The 26,329-nt window shown below is 44.1% G+C and overlaps 1 protein-coding gene across 1 annotated transcript in view; it reads right to left on the bottom strand.

Moving 5' to 3' along the window:
- The window catches only part of THOP1 (thimet oligopeptidase 1), a 68,924-nt gene that overhangs the window by 17,650 nt on the left and 24,945 nt on the right, over window positions 1-26,329 (bottom strand). The window contains exons 4-9 of the mRNA XM_082252935.1: window positions 26,073-26,175; window positions 18,077-18,237; window positions 17,856-17,991; window positions 11,359-11,725; window positions 11,072-11,273; window positions 10,802-10,988 (exon numbers count right to left, since the gene is read on the bottom strand). Of these exons, the coding sequence (XP_082109061.1) occupies window positions 10,802-10,988; window positions 11,072-11,273; window positions 11,359-11,725; window positions 17,856-17,991; window positions 18,077-18,237; window positions 26,073-26,175 (1,156 nt within the window). The remainder of the gene's footprint in view (window positions 1-10,801; window positions 10,989-11,071; window positions 11,274-11,358; window positions 11,726-17,855; window positions 17,992-18,076; window positions 18,238-26,072; window positions 26,176-26,329) is intronic.

The raw sequence follows: 26,329 nt of genomic DNA, 5'->3' as shown, positions 1-26,329 counted from the left end.
CACTCTTTGTTATATTGCAGCCATTTGCTAAAATCATTTAAGTTCATTCTTCTTCCTCATGAATGTACACATAGCACCCCATACTGACAGAAAAACACAGAATTGATGACATTGTTGCAGATTTATTAAAAAAGAAAAACTGAAATATCACATGGTCCTAAGTATTCAGACCCTTTGCTGTGACACTCATATATTTAACTCAGGTGCTTTCCATTTCTTCTGATCATCCTTGAGATGGTTCTACACCTTCAGCTGTGTTTGATTATACTGATTGGACTTGATTAGGAAAGCCACACACCTGTCTATATAAGACCTTCCAGATCACAATGCATGTCAGAGCAAATGAGAATCACGAGGTCAAAGGAACTGCCTGAAGAGCTCAGAGACAGAATTGTGGCAAGGCACAGATCTGGCCAAGGTTACAAAAAGATTTCTGCTGCGCTTAAGGTTCCTAAGAGCACAGTGGCCTCCATAATCCTCAAATGGAAGACGTTTGGGACGACCAGAACCCTTCCTAGAGCTGGCCGTCCGGCCAAACTGAGCTATCGGGGGAGAAGAGCCTTGGTGAGAGAGGTAAAGAAGAACCCAAAGATCACTGTGGCTGAGCTCCAGAGATGGGAGAAAGTTGTAGAAAGTCAACCATCACTGCAGCCCTCCACCAGTCGGGGCTTTATGGCAGAGTGGCCCGACGGAAGCCTCTCCTCAGTGTAAAACACATGAAAGCCTGCATGGAGTTTGCTAAAAAACACCTGAAGGACTCCAAGATGCTGAGAAATAAGATTCTCTGGTCTGATGAGACCAAAATAGAACTTTTTGGCCTTAATTCTAAGCGGTATGTGTGGAGAAAACCAGGCACTGCTCATCACCTGTCCAATACAGTCCCAACAGTGAAGCATGGTGGTGGCAGCATCATGCTGTGGGGGTGTTTTTCAACTGCAGGGACAGGACGACTGGTTGCAATCGAGGGAAAGATGAATGCGGCCAAGTACAGGGATATTCTGGACAAAAACCTTCTCCAGAGTGCTCTGGACCTCGGACTGGGCCGAAGGTTTACCTTCCAACAAGACAATGACCCTAAGCACACAGCTAAAATAACGAAGGAGTGGCTTCACAACAACTCCGTGACTGTTCTTGAATGGCCCAGCCAGAGCCCTGACTTAAACCCAATTGAGCATCTCTGGAAAGACCTAAAAATGGCTGTCCACCAACGTTTACCATCCAACCTGACAGAACTGGAGAGGATCTGCAAGTAGGAATGGCAGAGGATCCCCAAATCCAGGTGTGAAAGACTTGTTGCATCTTTCCCAAAAAGACTCCTGGCTGTATTAGATCAAAAGGGGGCTTCTACTAAATACTGAGCAAAGGGTCTGAATACTTAGGACCATGTGATATTTCAGTTTTTCTTTTTTAATAAATCTGAAACAATGTCAACAATTCTGTGTTTTTCTGTCAGTATGGGGTGCTATGTGTACATTCATGAGGAAGAAGAATGAACTTAAATGATTTTAGCAAATGGCTGCAATATAACAAAGAGTGAAAAATTTAAGGGGGTCTGAATACTTTCCGTACCCACTGTATATTTACTAAAACTATTACATTTCCATGTTCTGTGTGCTGTGGAACAATGTTTCTCAACTCCAGTCCTCAAGTACCCCCCAACAGGTCATGCTTTCAGGCTTTCCGTTATTTTGGGCAGGTGATTTGATCAGTTTCACTGCCTTAGTAAATACCACAACTGTTGGGGGTACTTGAGGACTGGAGTTGAGAAACATTGCTGTGGGAGACCAGATTTACTGAAGGCATGGTCCTGGGTTTAGTAACACGTAGGCGGATCCGTGCTGCTCAGTGGGGATCGATCCGCCGATCCCCGCTGAGCCGGCGGATGACAGCTCCGTCTTCACTTGCAGTGCGGAGAGGGAGGTGTCACAGCTCCCGCTGCTCTCTATGGGGGATTGGATGAGAGCGGACCGCCTGTCCGCTCTCATCCGATCCGATCCAATCCCTGAACGGATGGAAAAATAGGGTTTCCATCCGTCCAGATTTCACGGACAGGATCGGATACGGATGGCAGCGGGTGTCAGCGGAGGTGTCTCCGCTGCCATCCGCTGCCCCATAGAGCTGCATGGAGGATCCGATCAGATCCGCCTAAAAAACTGACAGGCGGATCTGATCGGATTGCCCGTGTGAAAGAGCCCTAACTTTGCTTCTTGTGCCTGCACTTTTGTACTGCTGCTGCTTTCAGATTAATAGTTAAAGTATGACTAAAGGCAAAAAACTTTGTTTTTAGTTTTAAATAGAGTGGACAGGGATCAGAAACCCTGTGAGGTTTTTTTTAATTGCTATCTGTACCTCTGTTAGGGAGATTCACCCCATATTTACTGTTATCAAAAGTGAAAGAAAATCCCAAATTATAGGTTGTCCCTGGAAACGTAATAGCGTGAAAATCTTCCAATGGGGATATTAGTTTAGGTGACAACCAGGGATTCCATCATTTTGGAGGGATTTATTCTCACTTCCTGTTCTGGCTATGGAAAGTTAAGGGAAATCTCCCCCAATGAAACACACATGGTTATAACCCTCCCTTACTCTATACAAAATCCAAAAAAGTTTTGCCTTTTTTTTTATTTTAAATTTCTGCTAGTGACATTCCTGTACAGTCAAGAATGAACTGATTCCCCTCTCACAGCAGGAACTACTGGGAGCCAGGGAACAAAGACAATAATGCTAGAAACAAGACCTTTCTTCAGATAAGGAAACAAACCTGCCATTACACAATAGTCAATCTCATCCAAAAAAAAACTGATGTTTTAAAAAACATGTCATTAGGAGGAACTAGACAGTGACAAAACAGGAACAATGATTAATGACCAAATAATGATTGTCATTTGAGAGACCTAGAAGCAGAATAGAGAATGAATGAAGATACAAAGAGTTTTAATCTTACAGGAGTTTGGTAGAGCTGATGAAACAGAGATGGTTTGGAGTTGTGCTGCGAGAAGATGCGATATAAAAAGGAGGTTCAGGAAAAGTAGTCAGTAGATGGTAATGAAAAGAGAGCCATTATATTTATAAAAAGATGGTTTAGATAAATTACACAAGCAAATGCGAGAAAGAAAAGTATTGAAGTGAATACAGTACATAAGACTAGGTTAAGATGTGCCAAAGAAACTCTTTTATGTGACTTTATCCCCTGTAAAAATGCCCCTCTTAGTATAGTTTACACTGATATTTTATGTGTCAGATTTTGTGACTGTCTCTTCCCTCCACACTCATTTCCTCTCTGCCCAATGACACACTTTGACTTTTGGTCATCTATCACCTCTGTCAACTGTAACATGCTCCATAACACAATTTTACACAAAGCAGTAATTAGTGCCAATCTCCAGTAGGCAACAATCATTTTTTTCTCCCCCACCCCTACCTGTTGTGCTGCATTCTGCCCTTATTTGAACATTTAGGCCGGGTTCACATACACGTGGCCGCGGTTTCCAGACTTGGGTCCGATGCTTTTCTGTTCCCCGGTTCCGGTGTGATTCAGGTTCGAACTCTTGCCTTAATTCGAACCTGAACCGGACCCAAAAACGCAATGGACCCTTTTGGAAACAGCCTTCCCTGAAATGTGTGAACCGGCTTTATTGAGAACCAGTCGCACTCGCATGTTGATGACTATGACTCCACCCTTATTAAACACAGGTAAATCTTTGATTCCATTATACTGGGGAAAGCAATCTATATCTACTATTTAACAATGGTTACAAAGGGTTGATCAGCTTCGTCTAATGGAAGAATTAACATGCAGGAATAAAGGGCTGACCAGGAAATATCTAAAGACATGGGCAAACTGGTTCGAACTTTAAACTACTATATTATATTATATTATGAAATAATCTCAGACTCCTGAGCATAGTGAGTCAGAGTATCACATACCAGTTAACATTAATTATCTTTTAACCTCTTTATAACTCTATTTACTTTTTGAAGGTTTTTTCTATTTGAATTTTTTTTCCGCTTTCCCAATTTTTTTTTTCCTCCTTGCTATATTCCTGCCCTCATCCCTTTAAACTCCCCTGAAAAGGAGAGGAAATTAAAAATGTAAATTACAGGTATGTGTTTAAAGACAATGTAAGCTATACTTATTGGAACATGTTGAAATTTAACCACACCTGTAGCATGAAACTATTTTGTTAGTAATAGGAATATGTGATTTAATAGTAGTTCTGATAGTATTTATGTGATCTGACACCTAATACATTGTATTGTTTCTCTATCTGAAATAGAAATAAAATATTAATAAAGCACACGCATGTCATGCGAATTGGATGCAGGGAAAAAACCTCATCCAATTCACACATTTGTAAGCCTGGCCTTACAGAGGTTACATGACAATCCTCGGTTCCCCTCTATCCTACACACCACTGTAGTTCCACCCTGGCATTTTGCAGATAATATGTCTGCCTAAGCTCATACACACAGCTTTGCCTAAATGGGAACACTTTAAGACAGAAAAGCACATAATGTGTGTTACAGATCACACTTCACAGTATAGGATACCAGTATGAGCTCCCCTTTCCATAGAATTTACTACTCCTGTATAAGTGGGCAATGCAATAAGGAACAAGTCAAAGAGAGCAACAGAACAGCACACAGTGCAGCTGTCAGCAGCAAATGGGTTTCTTCGAGTTTCATGCAAACTGGGGTTTTTTTTACTAAAGCTGGAGAGTGCAAAATCAGGCTCACTTCTGCAAAGAAACCAACCAGCTTCCGGGTTTTTTTTTTTACAAAGCTGAATAAAACAAGCTGAGGTTAGAAGCTAATTGGTTTTCATGCAGAAGTGAGCCTGATTTTGCATTCTCCAAACCCATTGCGATACACTGGGCGTCCTTTCTATTCACAAGAGAAAGCAGCTTAAAAAAAAAAAAAAAAGTGGTAAAAGCCACATTTTTCACAAGCATTTGTGCGCAATTTCTGTAATGCATTCTTTTGGCCAGACTGCATGGGAAAAAAAATATTTGCCCAGAGCTGGGCTTTAATGGCAGGTCAAATTCAGCTACTTACACTGCTTGCATTAAAATATTCATTTAGAGTATTACTAACCCTACCCCGCCCCCCCCCCCCCCCCTCCCATTAATGATTTTTTTTTTCACCAGCTACCAATAACATGTCGGTCTATCATGTGCCCTACCCTTCATTCTTCTGGAAGATGTGATGTAAGTATTCCAGGATGTAATGTAAGTATTCAAGGAGACTGTAAGACCAGGTACAACAAGTCCTGACCTAGGCCATAATGGATGGCGGCCCTACCTCTACTCTAAGGAGAAAGAAAACGCAATTCTGCCTTTGGGGGGGGGTAGTTTTTAAAAATAACTAACTCCATTTAGTTACTGTATTCATAATACTTAATAAATCGCTGCATTAATTTGTGCCTTTTATATATGTCTGCAGTCCAGCTGTAAATATTTTACATGGAGCAATTCACATTGATAACTAAGGTTTATTAGGCACAATTCCAATCTGCAGTTGACATAAATGCTTATTATACAGTGCATCTGGAAAGTATTCACAGCGCTTCACTTTTTCCACATTTGTTATGTTACAGCTTATTCCACAATTGATTAAATTAATTATTTTCCTCAAAAACCTGCAAACAATACCCTATAATGACAATGTGAAAGAAGTTTGTTTGAAATCTTTGCAAATGTAATAAAAATAAAAAACGAAAATCACATGTACATGGGTATTTAGAGCCTTTGCCATGACATTCAAAATTAAGGTTAGGTGCATCCTGTTTCCACTGATCATCCTTGAGATGTTTCTACAACTTGATTGGAGTCCACCTGTGGTAAATTCAGTTGATTGGACGTGATTTGGAAAGGCACACACCTGTCTATATAAGGTCCCACAGTTAAGTGCATGTCAAAGCACAAACCAAGCCATGAAGTCCAAGGAACTTTCTGTAGACCTCTGAAACAGGATTGTATGGAGGCACTGATCTGGGGAAGGGTGCAGAAAAATTTCTGCAGCATTGAAGGTCCCAATGAACACAGTGGCCTCCATCATCTGTAAAAAGACAGAAGTTTGAAACCACCAAGACTCTTCCTAGAGCGGGCTGCTCGGCCAAACTGAGGGATCAGGGGAGAAGGGTCTTAGTCAGGGAAGTGACCAAGAACCTGATGGTCACCCTGACAGAGCTCCAGCGTTTCTCTGGGGCTCGAGGAGAACCTTCCAGAAGAACAACCATCTCTGCAGCACTCCACCATTTAGGCCTGAATGGTAGTATGTCCAGACGCAAGCCACTCCTCAGTAAAAGGAATATGAAAGCCTACTTGGAGTTTGCCAAAAGGCACCTGAAGGACTCTGACCATGAGAAACAAAGTTTGAACTTGGCCTGAGTGGCAAGCGTCATGTTTGCAGGAAATCAGGCACTGCTCATAACCTGACCAATACCATCCCTACAGTGAAGCAAGATGGTGGGAGCATAGGGCTGTGGGGATGTTTTTCAGCAGCAGGAACTGGGAGACTAGTCAGGATTGAGGGAAAGATGAATGCAGCAATGTAATGAGACATACTTGATGAAAACCTGCTCCAGAGTGCTCTGGACTTCATGCGAAGGTTGATCGAAGGCCCAATGAAGAGAGATAACACCGCTCAGGCTAGTCAAAGTCCACGATTCAAGGTGAACCTCGGCTCGCCACCAGGAGAAGCATGAAAGAAGAAAATGGTTGCACACCACCAATGGCTTGAATGATGGCTTGAGTGGCCCAGACAGAGCCCAGACTTGAACCAGATTAAACATCTCTGAAGAGATCTGAAAATGGCTGTGCACCGACGCTCCCCATCCAACCTGATGGAGCGTGAGAGGTCCTGCACAGAAGAATTGGAGAAACTGCCCAAGGGGTGTGCCAAGCTTGTAGCAAAATACTCAAAAATACTTTAAGCTGTAATTGGTGCCAAAGGTGCTTCAACTAAGTATTGAGCAAAGGCTGTGAATACTTATGTACATGTGATTTTCTTTTTTTTTTTTTTTAATAAATTTGCAAACATTTCAAACAAACTTCTTTCACGTTGTCATTATGGGGTATGGTTTGTTGAATTTTGAGGGAAAATTCGATTTTTTGACTTGCCATAAATTCCATTTCTCTAATGTTCATTGATGGACACCGCTCCTGTCATTCTTGACCATTGGGTTATACTGCCTCTACAGGAGTAGGATACTAGGCAGAAAAAAACATCTGGCTACACCCATGGGCAGTCCTAGGGGGTATACTTCCTCTCTCTGCTATAGTCACCCAGTTTTGTTACAAGCAGTGTAAGGAGAATTGTATAACTCCACAGAGGGGTGGGTGCTGTGTCCGTCAATGAACATCAGAAAAATTGATTTTATGGTAAGTCAAAAATCCCATTTTTCTCTTTTGTTCATTGATGGACACAGCTCCTGTCATTCTTGACCACTGGGACGGCCAAAGCAGTGTTAAACATGAGGGGTGGGAAATAGAAAAAAATTCCCAAGGCTAAACATTAGCCAACCAGGCAACAGGGGCTCAACCAAAACAACTGGAGTCCACCTGAAAAAAATAATACACTCTCAAAGAGGATCAGGTCCTCTTAAACAGCAGCCTGCAAAACCATGTGGCCAAAGGAAGCATCCGCAGATGCCAACACATCCACTTTATAAAAAACTTTGTAAAAGTGTGCACCAACGACCAGGTGGCCGCCTTGCAAACCTGCGTCACTGACGCTTGATGATGGAAGGCCTAGTAGGCACTAAGCCCCCTAGTAGAGTGCGCCTTGAAAGGGAAAGGAGGAACCTGACTGTTGATAGAATAGGCCTAAACCACCGTCTGTCTGATCTATCTGGAAATGGTTGCAGAGGAAGTGGACAAACCTTTGCGAGGTCCATCTGTGAGCACAAATGGAAAGTCGGACTTCCTGAAAGACTCGGTAGCTGCCAGGCACACCTTAATTGCCTGGACCATATCCAAGGCATGCAAGGCAATTTTCTTTAGATATTTAGGCCTGGGACACAGGGAAAGCAACACAATGTCTTCATTCAAATGAAAGTCAGAGACCACCTTAGGAAGGAATGATGGACAGAGGCGAAGCACCACCTTATCCTTGTGAATCATTAGATAAGGTGAACGACATAACGCCACCAGTTCCAACACCCTGAGCGCAGAGGTGATAGCCACCAAAAAGGCCACCTTCTGGGACAGCGTAAGCAGGGGAATCTCCAGAATATTTTCAAAAGGAAGGCTTCGGTAGAGCTGAAAGCACCAAATTAGGATCCCAAGGTTGCAACGGGGCCTGCACTGGAGGTACCAAATGTAGGACGCCCTGAAGAAAAGTACGCACCAGGGAGTATGTGGCCAAAGGTTGTTGGGAAAAAGACCACCAAGGCTGATACATGGCCCTTGATGGTACTCAAGGCCAATTTCTGTTCAACCCCCTGTTGAAGGAAGGTAAGATCAGAGCCCCCGTGAAGGAGCGAGGATGAACCCCAAAATAGTCACACCACATAATGTACATCTTTCCACGTATGATGGTAGATCTTCCTTGAAGTAGATTTCCTAGCTTTTAACAACGTAGGAATCACTGACTCCGAAAAACGCCTATCCTTTAGCACCTGGCATTCCACAGCAAAGCCATCAAAGCCAGCGACTGTAAAGCAGGATGGAAATCTATCCTTGGGACAGGAGATCCTCCCTGAGAGGAAGCTTCCAAGGAACATCGGCGATCAGCCGCACCAGATTGGCGTACCAGGCCCAGCGAGGCCAGTCCAGGGCCACTAAGATGACCCAGAATCCCATCTGCCTCGATCCTGTGTAGGAGTCTGGGCAGAAGGTTGAGAGAAGGGAAGGCATAGATTAGATGATACTGACCCCAGGGGGCCACCAGCGCGTCTGGGGTGTCTGCTAGTGGATCCCGTGACCAAGCCACAAACCTCTGCATCTTGCTGTTAAACCGAGATGCCAACAGATCCACCTGGGAGGTGCCCCACTGGAGACGCAGCTTTTCCACCCTGAGAATGTGTACAAACCTGTTCTGCCCACCTCAGGGTCTCACGCACAGACACAATCACTGCATCCACCAGTGCCTTTTCATACACGGTCGCAGGCGTAGAGGAATCAGCCTCACTATCAGAGGATTCCAGGTGCATAGTCACAGACCCAGAAGGGTGACCCATGTCCGCGGCAGCCAAATCAGATTCAGGATCTGATGAGGCAGGGGAAAGCGCTTTTTGCTAGCCCGTCGCCTGCAAGCTGCCTCCACCTGGGACACTCCAGCACCGCTGTCAGTGCATGGATGGTTGGTTGGAACCTGGAGGGCTTCGCAGCCTCAGAGAGGGGATCAGGTGGGGAAATGTGCTCCAAGGATTTAATGAGTCACTAGGGGGACCCCACAAAAGTGTAACACACTGCTAAGGGACTTCCCCCACCGTGCCGGCAGCTCCAGCCGGTTGCCAAGCATAAGGCACAGAGCGATCCTCAGCAGAGAGGTAGAGGACCCACCAGACTCACCACCCGCCAACACAGGCACCTGCAACCACCAGGAGAATCTGCACTACACGTGCAGTGATCAGGAAGCTAAATGATCCAAGAGTCAACACCAGGGGATAAAGGAGGGGCTCCCACCACCAAAATCATCACCCACAGGGCTCCACTGTCATGGCTGCCACATTTTGCAATGGCAAACCACAAGGAAATGGCTGCCGGGCTACACAAACATGGCAGCCGTGTATAGGAATACACCGGCTACATCAAAATAGCGGCCCCGCGTGCCACCATGAGCTATAAAGGGGCCTAGAAATGGGTGACCAGGCCTCAAGGACAGATTCAGGCAGGACCCCCCACCCAGGTACAAACACCCCCCCCCCCCCGCGCACAGTCGATTGTCCAGTTGCCGGAGGCGCACCCCCGCGGCCCACATCACAGGTCAGTGACCAGACCACCTAAACAGCCCCAGTGTATGTGGAGGGGGGGCAGGCTGAGGGACTCAGCAAAAACAGGGGGGTGACTGCTGAAAGGAGGGGGACCCGGGGGACCAACGGTCCCAAGGAGGGCCCACGTCCACCCCAAAACTCTCCAGGAGCAGAGAGGGGACACCTATTCACCATCCCAGGAACAAAGTGGGCACCGCTCCAGACAGATCCTCCTCTCCATCGTAATGGGGGGGGCTGTCGGCCAGGAGGAACACTGCGACTCAGGCCGAGGCCAGGTCGTATGTGACCTTGTGAGATGTTTAACTCGCAGGGCCAGCCCCCGTCCAGTGGGGCTAAGTCACGGCCAATTTAGCGTGGAGCTGAGGCCTGCGCGCGCTCGCTGGCCAGACTGGGATGACCACTGGATCTAGACAATTTAGCCGGTCACGGTTGATAGTCCAGCAGTTGATAGTAGATCTCACAAATCCAAAAAATCCAGGAGGAAAAAATGTTCCATCTTAAAAAATTTTGCCAGGACAAAGATCCCAGCAAGAAACTAGGTCCTTACTCCTGACTAGGCAGAAAAAAACGATTGACTATAGCAGGGAGAGGGAGTACACCGCCTGGGACTGCCCATAGGTGTAGCCAGAAGTTTTTTCTGCCTAGTGTCCTACTCCTGTAGGGGGCAGTATAACCCAATCCTCAAGAATGACAGGATCTGTGTCCGTCAATGAACGAAAGCGAAATAATGAATTTAATCTATTATGGAATAGGGCTGTAACATAAAATGTGGGAAAAGTAAAGTGCTGTGAATACTTTCCAGATGTACTGTAGGTAGGGAAGGCAATTACAAAAACAGAGATTATACACTTCAGTGATTCATACCTGTGTTTGCCAGACGAGATTTTATAAGCTTCTCCAAAGTCTCTTCTGGAATGGGAATGCCTGTTTTGTAATGTTTTGACATTCTCTGAAGAGACTTCCTCTCCCACACCCAATTTTCCAGCATTTGAGATGGTGCTTCAACAAAATCTCTCTCTACGTGTGTTCCACTAAACATTGCGAAATCTGCCTGTGACACACATACAGTGTTAAAGTAGAGTCCAGTATAATCAATCAATGTACATTACAGAAAAGGAACCCAATGTCACCTACCTGAGAACAAAGCTGATGCATTACATGCCCAAATTCATGAAAGTAGGTCTCTACTTCATCATGCTGTAAAAGAGATGGGGCATCCTGTGTGGGTTTGGTGAAGTTGGCAACCATGGCAGCCACACATATCTGTCTCGTGCCATCAGGTAAAAGGCACCCTGGCTGCAGCCCAAAGCAAGCTGCATGGGAATACTTTCCCTCACTGCAAAATACAATATAAAGTAAGAAAATAAAAAAGGTCCAAGTCAAATCTAGTCAGAAGCATGTAAAGAAATGTAGTAGCTTACCGAGGGTACAAGTCAAGATAGAATTTTCCTAGAAGCTGTCCAGTTGCTACATCTTTCACAGAGAACAAGGACACGTCCTCATGCCACGCGGAAGCACCCTTCTCCAGTTCAAAGGTCAAGCCTAGCAGCTCTTGATAAATATTCAGCAGACCAGAGGTCACCACTTCCATTGGAAAATACTCTTTTAGAAGATTCTGGTCCACACTAAATGTGGTCTCTTCTACCTGGTTCATAAAGTACCTCATGTCCCAGGCATTAATCTGGCCATCAAATTCAAGACCTCTCTTCTCACACTCCTTCCTCTTGAGTTCCAACATGACCGCTCTTTCCTGCTCTCCCAAAGGTTTCAATTTTTGTGATAATTCATCTGGAAATATAAATACATACATGTAAAATAATGTTTATAGTAAGAAAGATGTATATATTAAATTAAATAGATCTTTAAATAGAAGAAGATAATGCACAATATATCTAGGTGGGTGTTTTTTTGCTGTTAAGTACTGAAGCAATCCCATCACAGACATGCACAAGTAATATGTTTTGGACTAAATGGTTGCAGCAATTGGGACCAATTACCTAAAACCTCTCTGGCAAAGAATATCAAGATCTGTGTATCTATGAAGCTAAATCTTGCTATATACTGTACATTGTGTGTCTGCTATTACCCAGTCTTCCAATGTAAGATAGCAGTTAACGCCAAGTTTTTAAATACTGTTATAAAATTAAGTAAGTAACACTAATGTTGCAGTGTAATTCTATTTCTCCTTGACAGCACACTATATGAAATCCAATTTCAGCAGCTCACCTGTCATTCTTCTCCACTGGCAAAACATATAGTGCATGGTGTGCAGTGTAAAGTTCAAAAATGACAAGTGCTTTCAAAAGTGTACTCCCATAAAAGCTGTTCTTTAATTAAGTCATATTGGAAAGGTACAGAGCCCCTACACTTTTCAGACGTTGTCCTTTGTCGCCATACATTTTATAACAACACTTTTTTTTTTTTTCAACAAATGTTTTCACACCATTAACTTTTTCCCATCCGCGCTACAGCCTATATACGCCTGCAGCGCGGACTTGAATTTTCGGGAGGCCATTTTTAAACGGCCTCCCAGAAAGAGTCTCCCGCATCGGGGAGAATCTGTGTCGGCCGTGTCCCTTGGACACAGCCGATCACAGATCGTGGTGAATGGCCAATTACAGCGGCCATTCACCACGTGATCAAGCCGTCCAATGAGAGATGATCTCATATGTAAACATATGAGATCATCTCTCATCGCCGGCGCTCCTTCCTCACACGGAGCCTGCAGTGTGAGGAAGGAGGGGGAGCCTCACAGCGCCGGGGACACACAGGAATGTAATCAGGGCACTGATCACCAGTGCCCTGATTACTAAAGGTAAAAAGCATACATAAATTGCCCCCCATCAGTGCCCACAGTGCCCGCCATCAGTGCCCCCATCAATGCCCACAATCAGTGCCCATAGTGCTGTCAGTGCCCATCAGTGCCTGCTCATCTAGGCACTGACTGGCAGCACTATGGGCACTGAGTGTGGGCACTGATGGTGCTGCCCATCAAAGCTCATCAGTGCCGCCCGTCAGTGTCCATCAGTGCCATCCCCCAGTGCCCATCAGTGCCGCCTATCAGTGCCCATCAGTGCCGCCCGTCAGTGCCACCTCTCAGTGCCCAGCAGTGCCACCTCTCAGTGCCCAGCAGTGCCACCTCTCAGTGTTCATCAGTGCCGCCTATCAGTGCCGCCTATCAGTGCTCATCAGTGCGGCATATTAGTACCTCCTCATCAGTGCCCATAAGTGCCACCTCATCAGTGCCCATCAGTGCAGCCTATCAGTGCCCATCAGTGCCTCCTCATCAGCGCCCTTCAGTGAAGGAGAAAATTTTATTTTCAAAATTTACTCGCAGAAAATAAGAAAAACTTTTTTTTTTTCTTCAAAATTCTCTGTCTTTTTTCTTTTTTTTTTGTAAAAAAATAAAAAACCCAGAGATGATTAAATACCACCAAAAGAAAGCTCTATTTGTGTAAAAAAAAAAATGATAAAAATTTCATATGGGTACAGTGTAGCATGACCGCGCAATTGTCATTCAAAGTGTGAGAGCACTGAAAGCTGAAAATTGGTCTGGATGGGAAGGGTCTTTAAGTCCACAGAAGGCAGGTAGTTAAAGTAGTATTAAACTTAGCCCTTTTAGCTTTACATATTAAGCACAATACAATAGAAATGTCTTAGTAATCTAATGTTAAAATGCTTACCCCAGGACTTGGTTTACAACTTTAAATGGGCTGGTCTTCACAGGAAAGCGTTAAAAGCACACATAGTGCAGTCTCAAGTCAGTCTGTTAGATTGGAGAAGGAAGGGGGTGGGCGTATGTGAAAGGGAGGGCCTTGCCAACCTAGGCTAAAGGCTGTGTGTTTCTACTGACACACAGTGTATGGAGACACAACTCTAGTTTCTGCATGCAAGGATGGCTCCATAGGATGCTGCAAGAGTAAGAAGCTACCCTGAAACAGCAAACCTGGGGCAGCAGTCATGGAGCCAACTTAAACTTGAACATAGGCAAGGATTAAAAGTTAAGAATTCTGAATACTCAGTTTATGATTAAAGCAGCTGCTGACAGTGCCTAAAAAAACTTAGTATTTAATATCCCCTTATGGTAGAAAAACACACACACAAACATCAGTACTTTTACTACACCCAACCCCAAACACGTACAGTGCCTTGCAAAAGTATTCACCCCCTTTGCATTTTTCGTGTTTTGATGCCTCACAACCTGGAATTAACATGGATTGTCTGAGGATTTGAATAATTTAATTTACAGAACATGCCCACAACTGTGAAGATTTTTTTTCTTTTTTTTATTGTGAAGCAAACAACAGATAGGACAAAATAACAGAAAAAGTCAATGTGCATAACTATTCACCCCCTAAATGTAATACTTTGTAGAGCCACCATTTGCGGCAATCATAGTTTCAAGTTGCTTTGGATAAGTCTCTATGAGCTTGCCACATCTAACCACTGGGATTTTTGCCAATTCCTCCTTGCAAAACCGCTCCAGCTCCTTCAAGTTGGATGGTTTGCACTTGTGAACAGCAATCTTTAAGTCTGACCACAGTGTTGCTTTAGCAGTGTGTTTGGGGTCATTGTCCTGCTGGAAGGTGAACTTCCGTCCTAGCCTCAAATCACGCACAGGGTGGTACAGGTTTTGCTCAAGAATATCCCTGTATTTAGCAACATCCATCTTTCCCTCAACTCTGACCAGTTTCCCAGTCTTGGCTGCTAAAAGACATCCCCACAGCATGATGCTGCCACCACCATGCTTCACTGTGGGGATGGTGTTCTTTGGGTGATGATGTGTTGGGTTTGTGCCAGACATAGCGTTTTCTTTGATGGCCGAAAAGTTCAATTGTAGTCTCATCAGACCAGAGCACCTTCCTCCATACATTTTGGGAGTCTTCCACATGCCTTTTTGCAAACGCAAAACGTACCATTTAGTTTTTTTGCTGAAAGTAATGGCTTTCTTCCTGCCACTCTGCCATAAAGCCCAACTCTATGAAGCATACGGCTTATGTCGTCCTATGTACAGATACTCCAGTCTCTGCTGTGGAACTTTGCAGCTCCTCCGGGTTTACCTTGGGTCTCTGTGCTGCCTCTCTGATTAATGCCCTCCTTGCCCGGTCTGTGAGTTTTGGTGGGCGGCTGTCTCTTGGCAGGTTTGCTGTTGTGCCACTTTCTTTCCATTTGGTTATAATAGATTTAATGGTGCTCCTTGGGATCATCAAAGATTTAGATATTTTTTTTTAATAACCTAACCCTGACTTGTACTTCTCAACAACATTGTCCCTTACTTGTTTGGAGAGTTCCTTGGTCTTCATGGCAGTGTTTGGATAGTGGTGCCTCTTGCTTAGGTGTTGCAGCCTCTGGGGCCTTTCAAAAAAGGTGTGTGTATGTAATGACAGATCATGTGACACTTAGAGTGCACACAGGTGGACATCATTTCACTAATTATGTGACTTCTGAAGTTGCACCAGAGCTTTTTATGGTCTTCATAACAAAGGGAGTGAATAGATACGCACATGCCAATTTTCTGTTTTCTATTTCTAAAAAAATTTTATGTATATATTTTTCTCATTTCACTTCACCAACTTAGACTATTGTGTTCTGATCCATCACATGAAATTCAGATTAACAAAACATTGAACTTAAGGCTGTAATGTAACAAAATAGGTAAAAAGTTAGGGGGGGGTGAATACTTTTTCAAGGCATTGTACCTGCTGAAATTGTCACCAAAACCAGGTGCAGAATCGACCAGCCCCATTCCACCCCGAGCTTCCTGGATCCTCAGCAGATACAGAGGGCAGCAGAGCGATAGGCTCCTGCTGATATCAGTCAAATTAATGGTGAAGGGAGCAATGGGTGTGGCTTGCCGAAGCTGTGTCTATGGATGCACAAAGCTTGGCTCAGGGCGTGTGCATGCATGAATAGGTGTGTCCTTAGCTCAAGGCTAGCTAAGGAGACATCCACAAATGGAAAGAAAGGGACCCCCTGAGACAGGAGGAAATAGTAATTTAGAAGAATAGCACTACACATAAGTGTGTGTGTGTGTTGACCTCCACTTCTGAGGAAAAGAGTTTAGCATCATTGCTAAAATTTATGCTTTGGGTTCTAAGATATCCTCATTTATTTCCTCTCTGAGCTTGTAGGCTACATTTTAGTAAATTATGTCACATTTTAAACACGTGTGTGAACTCAATGCAAACACATGAAAAAGCATGTGCGCTGGCATCTTCCTGCTTTGCATTGAGAATTGACATGTGTTTATACGCAATTCCACTGTAACCATTGGAAACACAAGCATGTTAATACAGACAGGTGTAAATGCAGGCTTAAAATTAAAAAAAAAAAACAAAAAAAAACAAAGCAACACAATGGAACCATGGTGGTAGTAGAGCTTTTAGGTGTATAGTGTTGAAGTGCTTTCTTTTTTAGATTATAAAACATAGATCTGTTTAAAATGTAATGTCATATTTGCTAATCAAATTGTGCATCTTTTCCTAAATGCAAATCTATGGGCTTCATCTGTCAAAAGGACTACTAAAAACTGTGATTGCTTCCCTGTAGCATCCAACCTGTTCTCATACAATGAAAAGAAAAACAGAATTTTTATACTTACTGTAAAATCTGTTACTTGGAGTTCATTAACCACTTGCCGACCGCCGCACGACTATCTACGTCGGCGGTCAGCCCCTCACAGGCAAACTAACGTAGGGCTACGTTGCTTGCTTGTGAGGGTCTAGGGAGCGAGCGCGCGCCCCCGGGGGCGCGCTCCCGCTCCCGCGTGGTCACGGACCCCCCCCGCGCGTGTGACCAGCGGACCCGATGTCCGCCGGTCACTCGGCGATCGGCGGGGGAGAGGGAGAATGTCAGGCAGCTTGTGTAAACAAACTGCCTGTCATTCTCCTCGCTGCAAAGACACTGATCACTCGGATCTAGTATGTAGATCCGTTGATCAGTGTCCTTACAGCTGAAGCCACAGCCAATCACAGTAGAAACCACGCCCCTAGGGACACACACAGCCCCTCCCTCCCAAATAAAGTTAACCCCTTCACTACCAGTGTATTTTTACAGTAACAGTGCATATATATAGCACTGATTACTGTAGAAATGTCACTGGTAACCCCAAAAGTGTCAAAAATGTCAGTCAAGGGTCCGATCTGTCCGCCGCAATGTCGCAGTACCGCAAAAAAAATCGCAGATCGCCGCCATTACGCGTTAAAAAAAAAAACAACAAAAATGACAAAAATCTTTCCCTTTGTTAGTAAACGCGATAACTTTTGCGCAAACCAATCAAAATACGCTTTTTGCGATTTTTTTTTTACCAAACATAGGTAGCATAAAACAAATTGGCCGAAAATTTTAAAAAATTTTGATTTTTACATTTTTTTTGGGGGGAATTTCATATAAAAAAATGTGAAAAATATTGCTATTTTTGCAAAATTGACTCTCTTTTTTTTTTTATAGCGCGTGATCAAAAAATCGCACAGGTGATCAAATACCACCAAAAGAAAGCTCTGTTTGTGGGAAAAAAAGGACGTCAAATTCGTTTAGGTACAGCATCGCACGACCGCGCAATTGTCCGTTAAAGTCACACAGTGCCGAATCGCAAAATACCCCCTGGTCGGAATGGGGGTAAAATCTTCCGGGGCTTAAGTGGTTAAAGGACACATGATCAGTAGTAATTCCAATGCAATTGGATTATACTGCTGCCTTCAGGAGGAATTGGACACTGGCAAACAAAAAAAGCTATTGGCCAGCCAGGTATAACCCATTTGCAGAAGCAAACATTTAGACTGAATGTTGGTTGATGTGTGCGCCATTGGCACACACAACCTTGAACATATATTTCAGAACCTTGAATATCAGCATCACCTTTTACTCTTGTATTATTATTTTTCTCATCGGCATTTAACAATGAAAGCATGTCCTTTACCCAAGAAGCTTGCCACAGTTTTGCTGTTCTTTGCCATGTTCATCTCCAATATAAAATCTGCATGTGTGTCAAAGCCAAGTAAACTGCTTTTCTCTTCTCTTAACTTGACAAGTTCACAAAGAATTTTGTTGTTCTCCTGTAAAAAGGTCAATAAAAAGACAATTATTGAGATGGCCCTCTAAAGCTGTGGACTATCAGGTCAGCACGAGTATTTTCATTACCTCCTTACAGCGGGAGTTAAAAGCCAACTCCACTTTTCTCCGTGTTTCAGGAACAAAGCACTTTTTCATCAGCGGGAAATAATGAGGGTATTTCAAAGTAACCTTTAGTTTTCCATCTTCATCCTTCTCCAGGGAATTCAAAAAGTCATCAGGAAGCCCTCCTACAAAATAAGTATTTTTTAACTACACATATAAATTAAGTATTGAAAAGCAATGTAATAAGCTCGGAAAATTAATCTTGCATAGGAAAATGTTCTATTCCTTTATAACATGGTTACAGGTTAAGAAATGTGTCAGTCCTTCTAATTAGATATATCAAATATGGGTAGACAGTGAGAGCTGAATATGCACAAATATTTAAATAAATAAATCAACCACAGGTTTCATGTACCCTTAGGCAACTCCTGTAGTGTAGCTGAGTGCAGAGACAGCGGCATTATCACTTTCTTTGCCATTTCTAGCTAGACCTATGGTAACTTGTGGTTCTGGTGGCGTGGGCGCCCCCCAGAGTCCCCAATGTGGACTAAGCTGAACAAAGACCGACTCCATTCCTTAACACACCCTGGGGTTAACAAGCCTAGCATGGTCAGAATACAGTTCTAACTTTTGCCCATCTCTGCCCCCTCTGGTGCTTGCCAAGCTAATCTCCTGCAAATATTCACCTGCAAAATTGATGATTCAAATCTATAAAGGAGAATAAAGGTTTGTCTTATTTTCTGGCAAACGAAAACAATAAAAAAAGGACCAGGACCATTGCATGTTTGATAGCACAGGCTTAAGCAGTAAATGAGCAGTGCAAAAAAAATATAGATTATAGAATCCATACCCAACTCATCCTTTGGAGAAAAGTTCCAACAGCTGTGTAAAGGTGAAACCATTTTGATTTTCCCCCTTAACACCTTAGCTACCAGGGGGCTCAATGAAGAGTTGGAGGTTCACACCACCATGTAATCTGGACTCTGGCTCCCATAGTTTATCATTTACATTATTCACGAAGGTACTGGTCCATTTATTTTCATTTTTAGTGTTAGCCTCTCCCTATTTTTTCACATCGGTCTATTTGCATATACAGATTTCTCATGTTTATCTTATTTCCATAACATGGTAACAATCTCTCATAACATACTTTTTGCTCTTTAACCAAGTACTTACAACATACCAATAATTTACAAAATGTCTATTTATCACTTTTTTTTTCATGGATATATATTGATTAGTTGAGAGCCCCTCTTCATACACTTTTGTATAATATGTTTTTTGAGCCATGGAATCTTAAAAACCCATGACCATGGCATACACACATATGAACAGGTATACACCTTTTATACAGTTTCTCATCATTTACCCAAAATCCTATAAGTGTTTTAATGGTATTTCTGTAAACCTTTTAAATATCCTTTATGTATTTATCCGCTTATACTGCAGCTTCATCTATGCATTGGTAATCATCTCTTATACCAGCCCTTGCTTTTACCAGTGTGCCTGGGTTTTTGACATCTGTGGCTGACAGTCCTGCTTGGCACTGGTTATTATTGCTCATTGTCTCAATCATGCACATATTTACTGTTAACCATTTCTGTACACCTGTCCTCACTACTACTGAGCTTTGACACTTGTAGCTAAAAGTTTTTTTAGAGCCGTTTTGTGACAGTCTTGTCTCGGCACTCAGACAAATTCCATTTGTTTTTACTGTTTTTATAACATATTCTTGCCATATTGATAAATGCACTGTCATTGCCTGAAGTTTTGTTTGTGATTTACTTTACCTTAGATTGTAAGCTCCTTGAGGGCAGGGACTGATGTGAATGTACAATGTATATGTAATGCACTGCGTAAATTGACAGTGCTACTGTATATAAGTACCTGAAATAAAAAAAATTTTAAAAAAAATACGCTTATTGGGATTTTTTTTTACCAAAAACATGTAGCAGAATATATATTGGCCTAAATTGACAAAGAAAATATTTTTTTTTTTATTTTTATTGGATGTGTTTTATAGCAGAAAGTAAAAAAGCTTTTTTGCTGATGTTCATTGATGGACACAGCTTCATATCTTCTTTGACAGATGGGTTATGCTGCTCTTCCTAGGAGTAGGACACTAGGCGGAAAAGGGTTAACAAAGCTTAACTACGCCTATAGGGCAGTCCCAGGTGGTATACTCCCACTTCCTGTTTTGTAACAAGCAGTGTCAAAGAATACATAATCCAACTCCACAGGGGGTGGGTGCTGTGTCCGTCAATGAACATCAGAAAAAAGGATTTTACGGTAACACAAACATCCAGTTTTCTCTTTCGTTCATTGACCGCCACAGCTTCATATCATCTTTGACAGATGGGATGTCCCAAAGCAGTATCAGCATGGGAGGTGGGAAAAAACACAGCAATAAACGAAATTCCGAAAAGGGTTTAAACTTGGCCAACCAGGTAAACCAAGAGCTCAACCAGGAAGAACTGGAGCTCACCTCCTAAAAAAAAAACACCCTCAAGAGGCAGCAGCCTCTGCCACAGCGGCCTGCAAAACTTTGCGGCCAAAGGCAGCATCTGCAGATGCGAAAATATCCACCTTGTAGAACTTGGTGAATGTGTGTACAGACGCCCTGGTGGCCGCTTTGCAAAACTGGACCACTGACGCCTGATGACGGAAGGCCCAGGAGGCAATAAGCGCCCTTGTGGAATGCCCCTTAACAGGGAAAGGAGGAACCTGACCCTTAATTGAATAGGCCTGCACCACCGTTTGCCTGATTCATCTGGAAACGGTCGCAGCAGATGCAGCCTGCCTCTTACGAGGACCAGCCATAAGAATAAACAAGGAATCCGATTTTCGAATAGTCTCAGTCACCATCAAATACACCCTGATGGCTCGGACCACATCCAAAGAATGCAAAGCAACTTCTTTTGGATGCTTTGGCTTAGGAAATAACGAAGGCAACACAATGTCTTAGTTTAAGTGGAAACCCGAAGTAACCTTAGGAAGTAACAACTGACAGGGACGAAGCACCAGTTTGTCCCTGTGAACCACCAGGTAAGGCGACCGACAGGGCAACGCAGCCAGCTCCGAGACCCTGCGTGCAGAAATGAGAGCCACCGAGAAAGATCCCACGGAGGCACCAGGGACTGTACCGGAGGGGCCAGATGGCGAACTCCCTGCACGAAGGTATGAACCAAGGAATTAGTGGCCAACAGTCTTTGGAAGAAAATTGGCAAGGCTGAAATCTGGCCTCTAATGGTGCCCAGGGCCAAACGCTGATCTACACCCCTTTGTAGAAACTCCAGCAGACATAATACCGAAAAGGAACAGGGGGAAAACCCCCGAAACTCACACTAAGTAATATACGACTTCCAAACTAGATGGTAAATCTTCAGAGAAGTAGATTTCCTAGCTTTTAAGTAGAGTAGATATTAAGTAGAGTAGATATCACTGAATTTTGACAACATCCATCCTTCAATACCTGGCTTTCAATAACCAGGCCGTTTAAAGCCAGCGACCATAAAACTGGATGGAAAATCGGTCCTTGAGACAGAAGATCTTCTCTGAGAAGAAGCCACCAAAGGGCATCGGCTACCAGTCTTACCAGGCCCGTGTACCAGTGCCGACGAGGCCAGTCTGGGGCCACCAAAATCACTGGAACCCCTTCTGCCTCGTTCTGCGCAGAAGTCTCGGCAGACGTTGCATTGGAGGAAAGGCATAAATCCAGGTGATACCAGGCACAAGGTGCCACCAGAGCGTCTACCAGAGGATCCTGAGACCTTGCAACAAACTTCGGAACCTTCCGGTTTAGACAAGAGACCAACAGGTCCACATCAGGGGTTCCCCACCAGAGACACAGTGGTTGAAACACTTCCGGGTGAAGGGGCCATTCGCCCAGACACAGTGCCCATCGACTCAGGTAGCCTCCAAAGCAGAGACCATCTCGCACCCCGACTCAACAGGATCAGATTGTCCAGGGACTGTGGATTCCTATCCCATTTGGATAGAGTCTCCTTTTGTAGAAGTCTGGTATGGAACAGCCTCAAAGGTGGAAACCATCAGGTCCAGCACCTGCATGCAAGTTCTGAGAGACGACCGGCGATTGAACAGAAGCCGAATTGCATGTTGCAATTTCAAGAGTTTAGTTTCTGGGAGAAACACCCAGGCTGAGGCTGAATCCAGAGTCAGCTCCAGGAAGTCCAACTTGGACGGGGTAAAGGCTGACTCTTGAAAATTCAGAGTCCAGACAAACTACTGCAGAGTAGGAACCGTGATGCCCAGATCCTCCTCAGGACAGACTATGACTCCGCCCTCAGAAGAAGATAGTCGAGATACCCCAGTACCGAAATCCCCCGCTGTCTGAGTAAGGCTAACACCGGGGTCAACACTTTTGTGAACACCCGAGGAGCTGAGGCGAGACCAAAAAGGTAACGCCACAAATTGATAATGCTCCTCGCCTATGGCAAAACAAAGAAAAAGCTGATGCCCGATTAAAGATTGGAATATGAAGGTAAGCATCCTTGATATCGATGGAGGCCAGAAAGTCCCCTTGATGAAGGGAAGCCACAACTGTGCGAATGGCCTCCATTCTGAATTTCTGAACCCACACAAAGTGGTTCAGGGCCTTGAGATCCAGGATTGGGTGAACTTTCCCCTCTTCCTGGGGAAAGCGGTTTGACTAAAACCCCTGAAAACATTCCAACTCTGGAACTGGTATCATGACACCTTGTGACAACAAATCCTGCACCTCTCCCAGAAGGCCTTGAAGCCAATCCGAGGACAGACGCAGATTGGAATGGAAGAACCTTGCCGGGGGCAAGGATCCAAACTCAATCTTGTAACCTGACTGAATCAACTCGAGTACCCATTTGTCCTGGATGAACGAGGTCCATGGGTCCAGAAAGAAACAAAGACATCCCCCCACCCCTAACACAGGTGAGGGCGTTCCTTCAGGAGGAGGAGGGTTTATCCGCAAGACCAGAGGAGCCCGTCTTAGACTTGCCACCCCAGGGTCTCTTGGAACCCCCTGCGAAGGAGCGGGAGGATTTACAACCCTTGACCTGCGACCCTGCGGGACGAAAGGGCCGCTTGTGAGCCAAAAAGACAGGGCCACATTTGCACTTCTCCACATTAAACCTCATTTGCTATGTTGTTGCCCACTCTGTTGTTTTGTTCAGGTCATTCTGTAGGATATCTGCCTCATGCTGTGCAGTTATTGCCCTGCCCAATTTTGTGTCATCTGCAAAAACTGATATAGAACTACTGATCCCGTGCTCAATGCTGTTTATGAATAAATTTAACAGGGTTGGTCCAAGGACTGAGCCTTGGGGGACCCCACTTACCACCCCAGACCAGTCTGAGTATGCGCTATTTATTACCACCCTTTGGACACGCCCTTTTAGCCAGTTCCGTATTCAAGAGCAAACCTTGTGGTCGATGCCTGCAGACCTTATTTTATAAATTAAGTGCTGGTGGGGAACTGTATCAAACGCCTTAGCGAAATCCAGGTAAACCACATCCACTGGTCTCCCCCTATCTAGCTCACAGCTCACCTCCTCGTAGAATGTTAAGAGATTGGTTTGACAGGAATGCCCTTTAGTAAACCCGTGCTGATTACTGCTGATAATGTTGTTGTCTTTAGAAAACTTTACGATATAGTCCCTTATCATCCCCTCCAGAAGTTTACATACTATCGATGTCAGACTGACCGGCCTATAATTTCCTGGGACATGCCTCTGCCCTTTTTTGAATATCGGTATCACATTAGCTTTCCTCCAATCCCCTGGTACATTTCCTGTCATAATACTGTCAGCAAAGATTAGGAACAGTGGTCTAGATCTAGTTTTACTAAGTTCTTTGAGTACTCTCGGATGTACGCCATCCGGGCCTTGTGATTTATTTGTGTTCATTTTATCCAGCCTTTCCCTGATTTCACCCTCTGTTAGCCATAGCGGCAAGTCCTGTGAATTACTGCTAACCATACAGTCATGGTCAGTGTACCCCTTCTTTTTCCTGTGTAAAGATTGAGGAGAAAAAAGCATAAAGCATGGTTGCCTTTTCAGTGTCCTCTGTAACCATCATCCCCTCATCGTTAATTATGTGTGCAACATGCTCTGCCCTTGTTTTTTTGCTGTTGATATATTTAAAGAATTTCTTAGGGTTCTTTTTTACTATCCTCCACTATTTGTCTCTCGAAGTTGATTTTAGCCATTTTTATTTCGTATTCACTTTTCTTATTTGCCTCCTTGTATTGCTGGAAAGCCGATAATGTGCCCTCTGATTTATATTTCTTGAAGGCCATTTTTTTCCCCGAATACATTTTTTAACATTACGGTTCATCCAGTCAAGTTTGGCTTGGTCTCTTCTAAATTTATTTCCCATAGGAATGCACTGCGAGATGCTTTTGTTTAATATGTTCCTAAAGCATTCCTATTTTTCCTCCGTGGTCAGTGTTCCTGGGGTTTGGTCCCAGTTTACCCTTTCCATCATTGAGCACAATTTGGGAAAGTTTGCTCTTCTGAAGTTTAGGGTTCTTATGTTCCCCTCTTGCCTTGTTATATTGTTATTTACGTTAAATGTGATCATCCTGTGATCGTTAGAGCCCAGGTTGTCCTGGACTCCTACCTCCGAGATTAGGTCTGGGTCATTAGTGATCAATAGATCCAGCACTGCATTATCTCTAGTAGGAGAATCCACCAACTGAGACATGTAGTTGTCCTGTAAGGTTTCCATGAAGAGACGGGCCTTCTGTGAGTGTGTAGTCCCCTCTTCCCAGTCAATGTTGGGATTATTGAAGTCCCCTAATATGATGACTGATCCCAGCTTTGCCGCTTTACCCAACAGTGATATTATTTCCAGCTCCACATCCTCCCTTTGGTTGGGTGGCCTATAACAAACTCCCACAATTACTTTCCCTTCACTTCTTCCCTATGGAGTTCTACCCACACGGATTCTAACTCCATAATCATCCCTTCCATAATATCATTCCTTTCTATCACCCTTACATTATTCTTGACATAGAGACATACCCCTCCCCCTCTTTTTCCTACCTTGTCCTTCCGGTACACAGAATACCCTTGGATATTGACCAGCCAGTCATTTGAGGGATCGAACCAAGTTTCTGTTATTCCCACAAGGTCAATGTCCTCCTCATGTACTAACATTTCCAACTCATCCATTTTATTTTATATACCCCCCAATAGTTGTGCCCTCTGAAAGGAAACACACACAAAAGTGTGTGTAGGCTGCCATTGCTGACCCCTCCCTAAAAGAGGAATAATCCTCTTATTTTTGGAATATGCAATGGGATTGTCAGGGACTCAATACCCTGCGCAGGCGCACTGGCGTCGCTAACCGGCGAACGCCTACGTGCATGCGCATGCGCTGAGGCTACCTTAGGTAGTTCGCGGCTATCATGCGTTGGCGTGAACGCGCATGCGCACGCAATCCGCCTTTGGCGCCAAACGGCCTATTTAAAGCCAGTGATCACTCCGAGTCATTGCTGTGTGATCATCAGCTCTCCTGTATCCTGTGCCTGTTAGATCTGCTGTTCCTGTTTACCTGACCCGGCTTGTCTTTGGATTCTGATTACCTGCTGCCCGCCCTGACCTTGGCTTGTCCTGATTATCCTCCTGTCTCGTCCTGATCCGTTTACCTGCTACCGGCTATTGGTCCCGGACCTGTTCCTGGCTCACCCAGGGAATCCAGGGGGCCGTGACCTGGTGTTAGCAAGCAGCCAAATCCATCCCCACCATCTGGGGCCCTGGTGAAAACCGGCTAACACTTAGACTCCGCGCCTCTGGTGAACCTGTGCCACGCCAGTTACCCGGTAAGCCACTCCTTTTACGTCAGGCTCTGCCACGTTACCCCGTGACAGGGATTAGACATGTGATTACCTTCTGTTCTAGAAGGCTAGAAGGCTTTACTGTGCCATGATTCGGAAGGAGGACTTTATTTTTTTAGTTCCTTCTTACTAAAATCTGTATGGTTATAATGTTTATGTAAGAACATTTCAGTATTTTAATTTTACCTAGCTCTTCCCTGGTGAAAGGCAGAAATGTGATGTCTTCATTTAAATTCTTGCTGAAGTCAATGGAAAGAGTACTCATCTTCTTCTTGATAGCCTTGATTTTCTGAAAGGAAACAAAAACACAAGGAAATGTGACGGGGCTAGCAATCATAAAATGTGCTCTGCTAAACATCCATAAACATCCACAACAATTTTAAATTACCTGGAATACGGCAGTTTTACTTCCGCTTGACCCCAATACGCCATCTCTGCCTCTC

Source organism: Pelophylax lessonae (assembly GCF_965119305.1).
Source record: "Pelophylax lessonae genome assembly, chromosome: 1".
NCBI classification, from domain to species: domain Eukaryota; kingdom Metazoa; phylum Chordata; class Amphibia; order Anura; family Ranidae; genus Pelophylax; species Pelophylax lessonae.
This window is presented reverse-complemented; position numbering and strand designations above follow the sequence as displayed.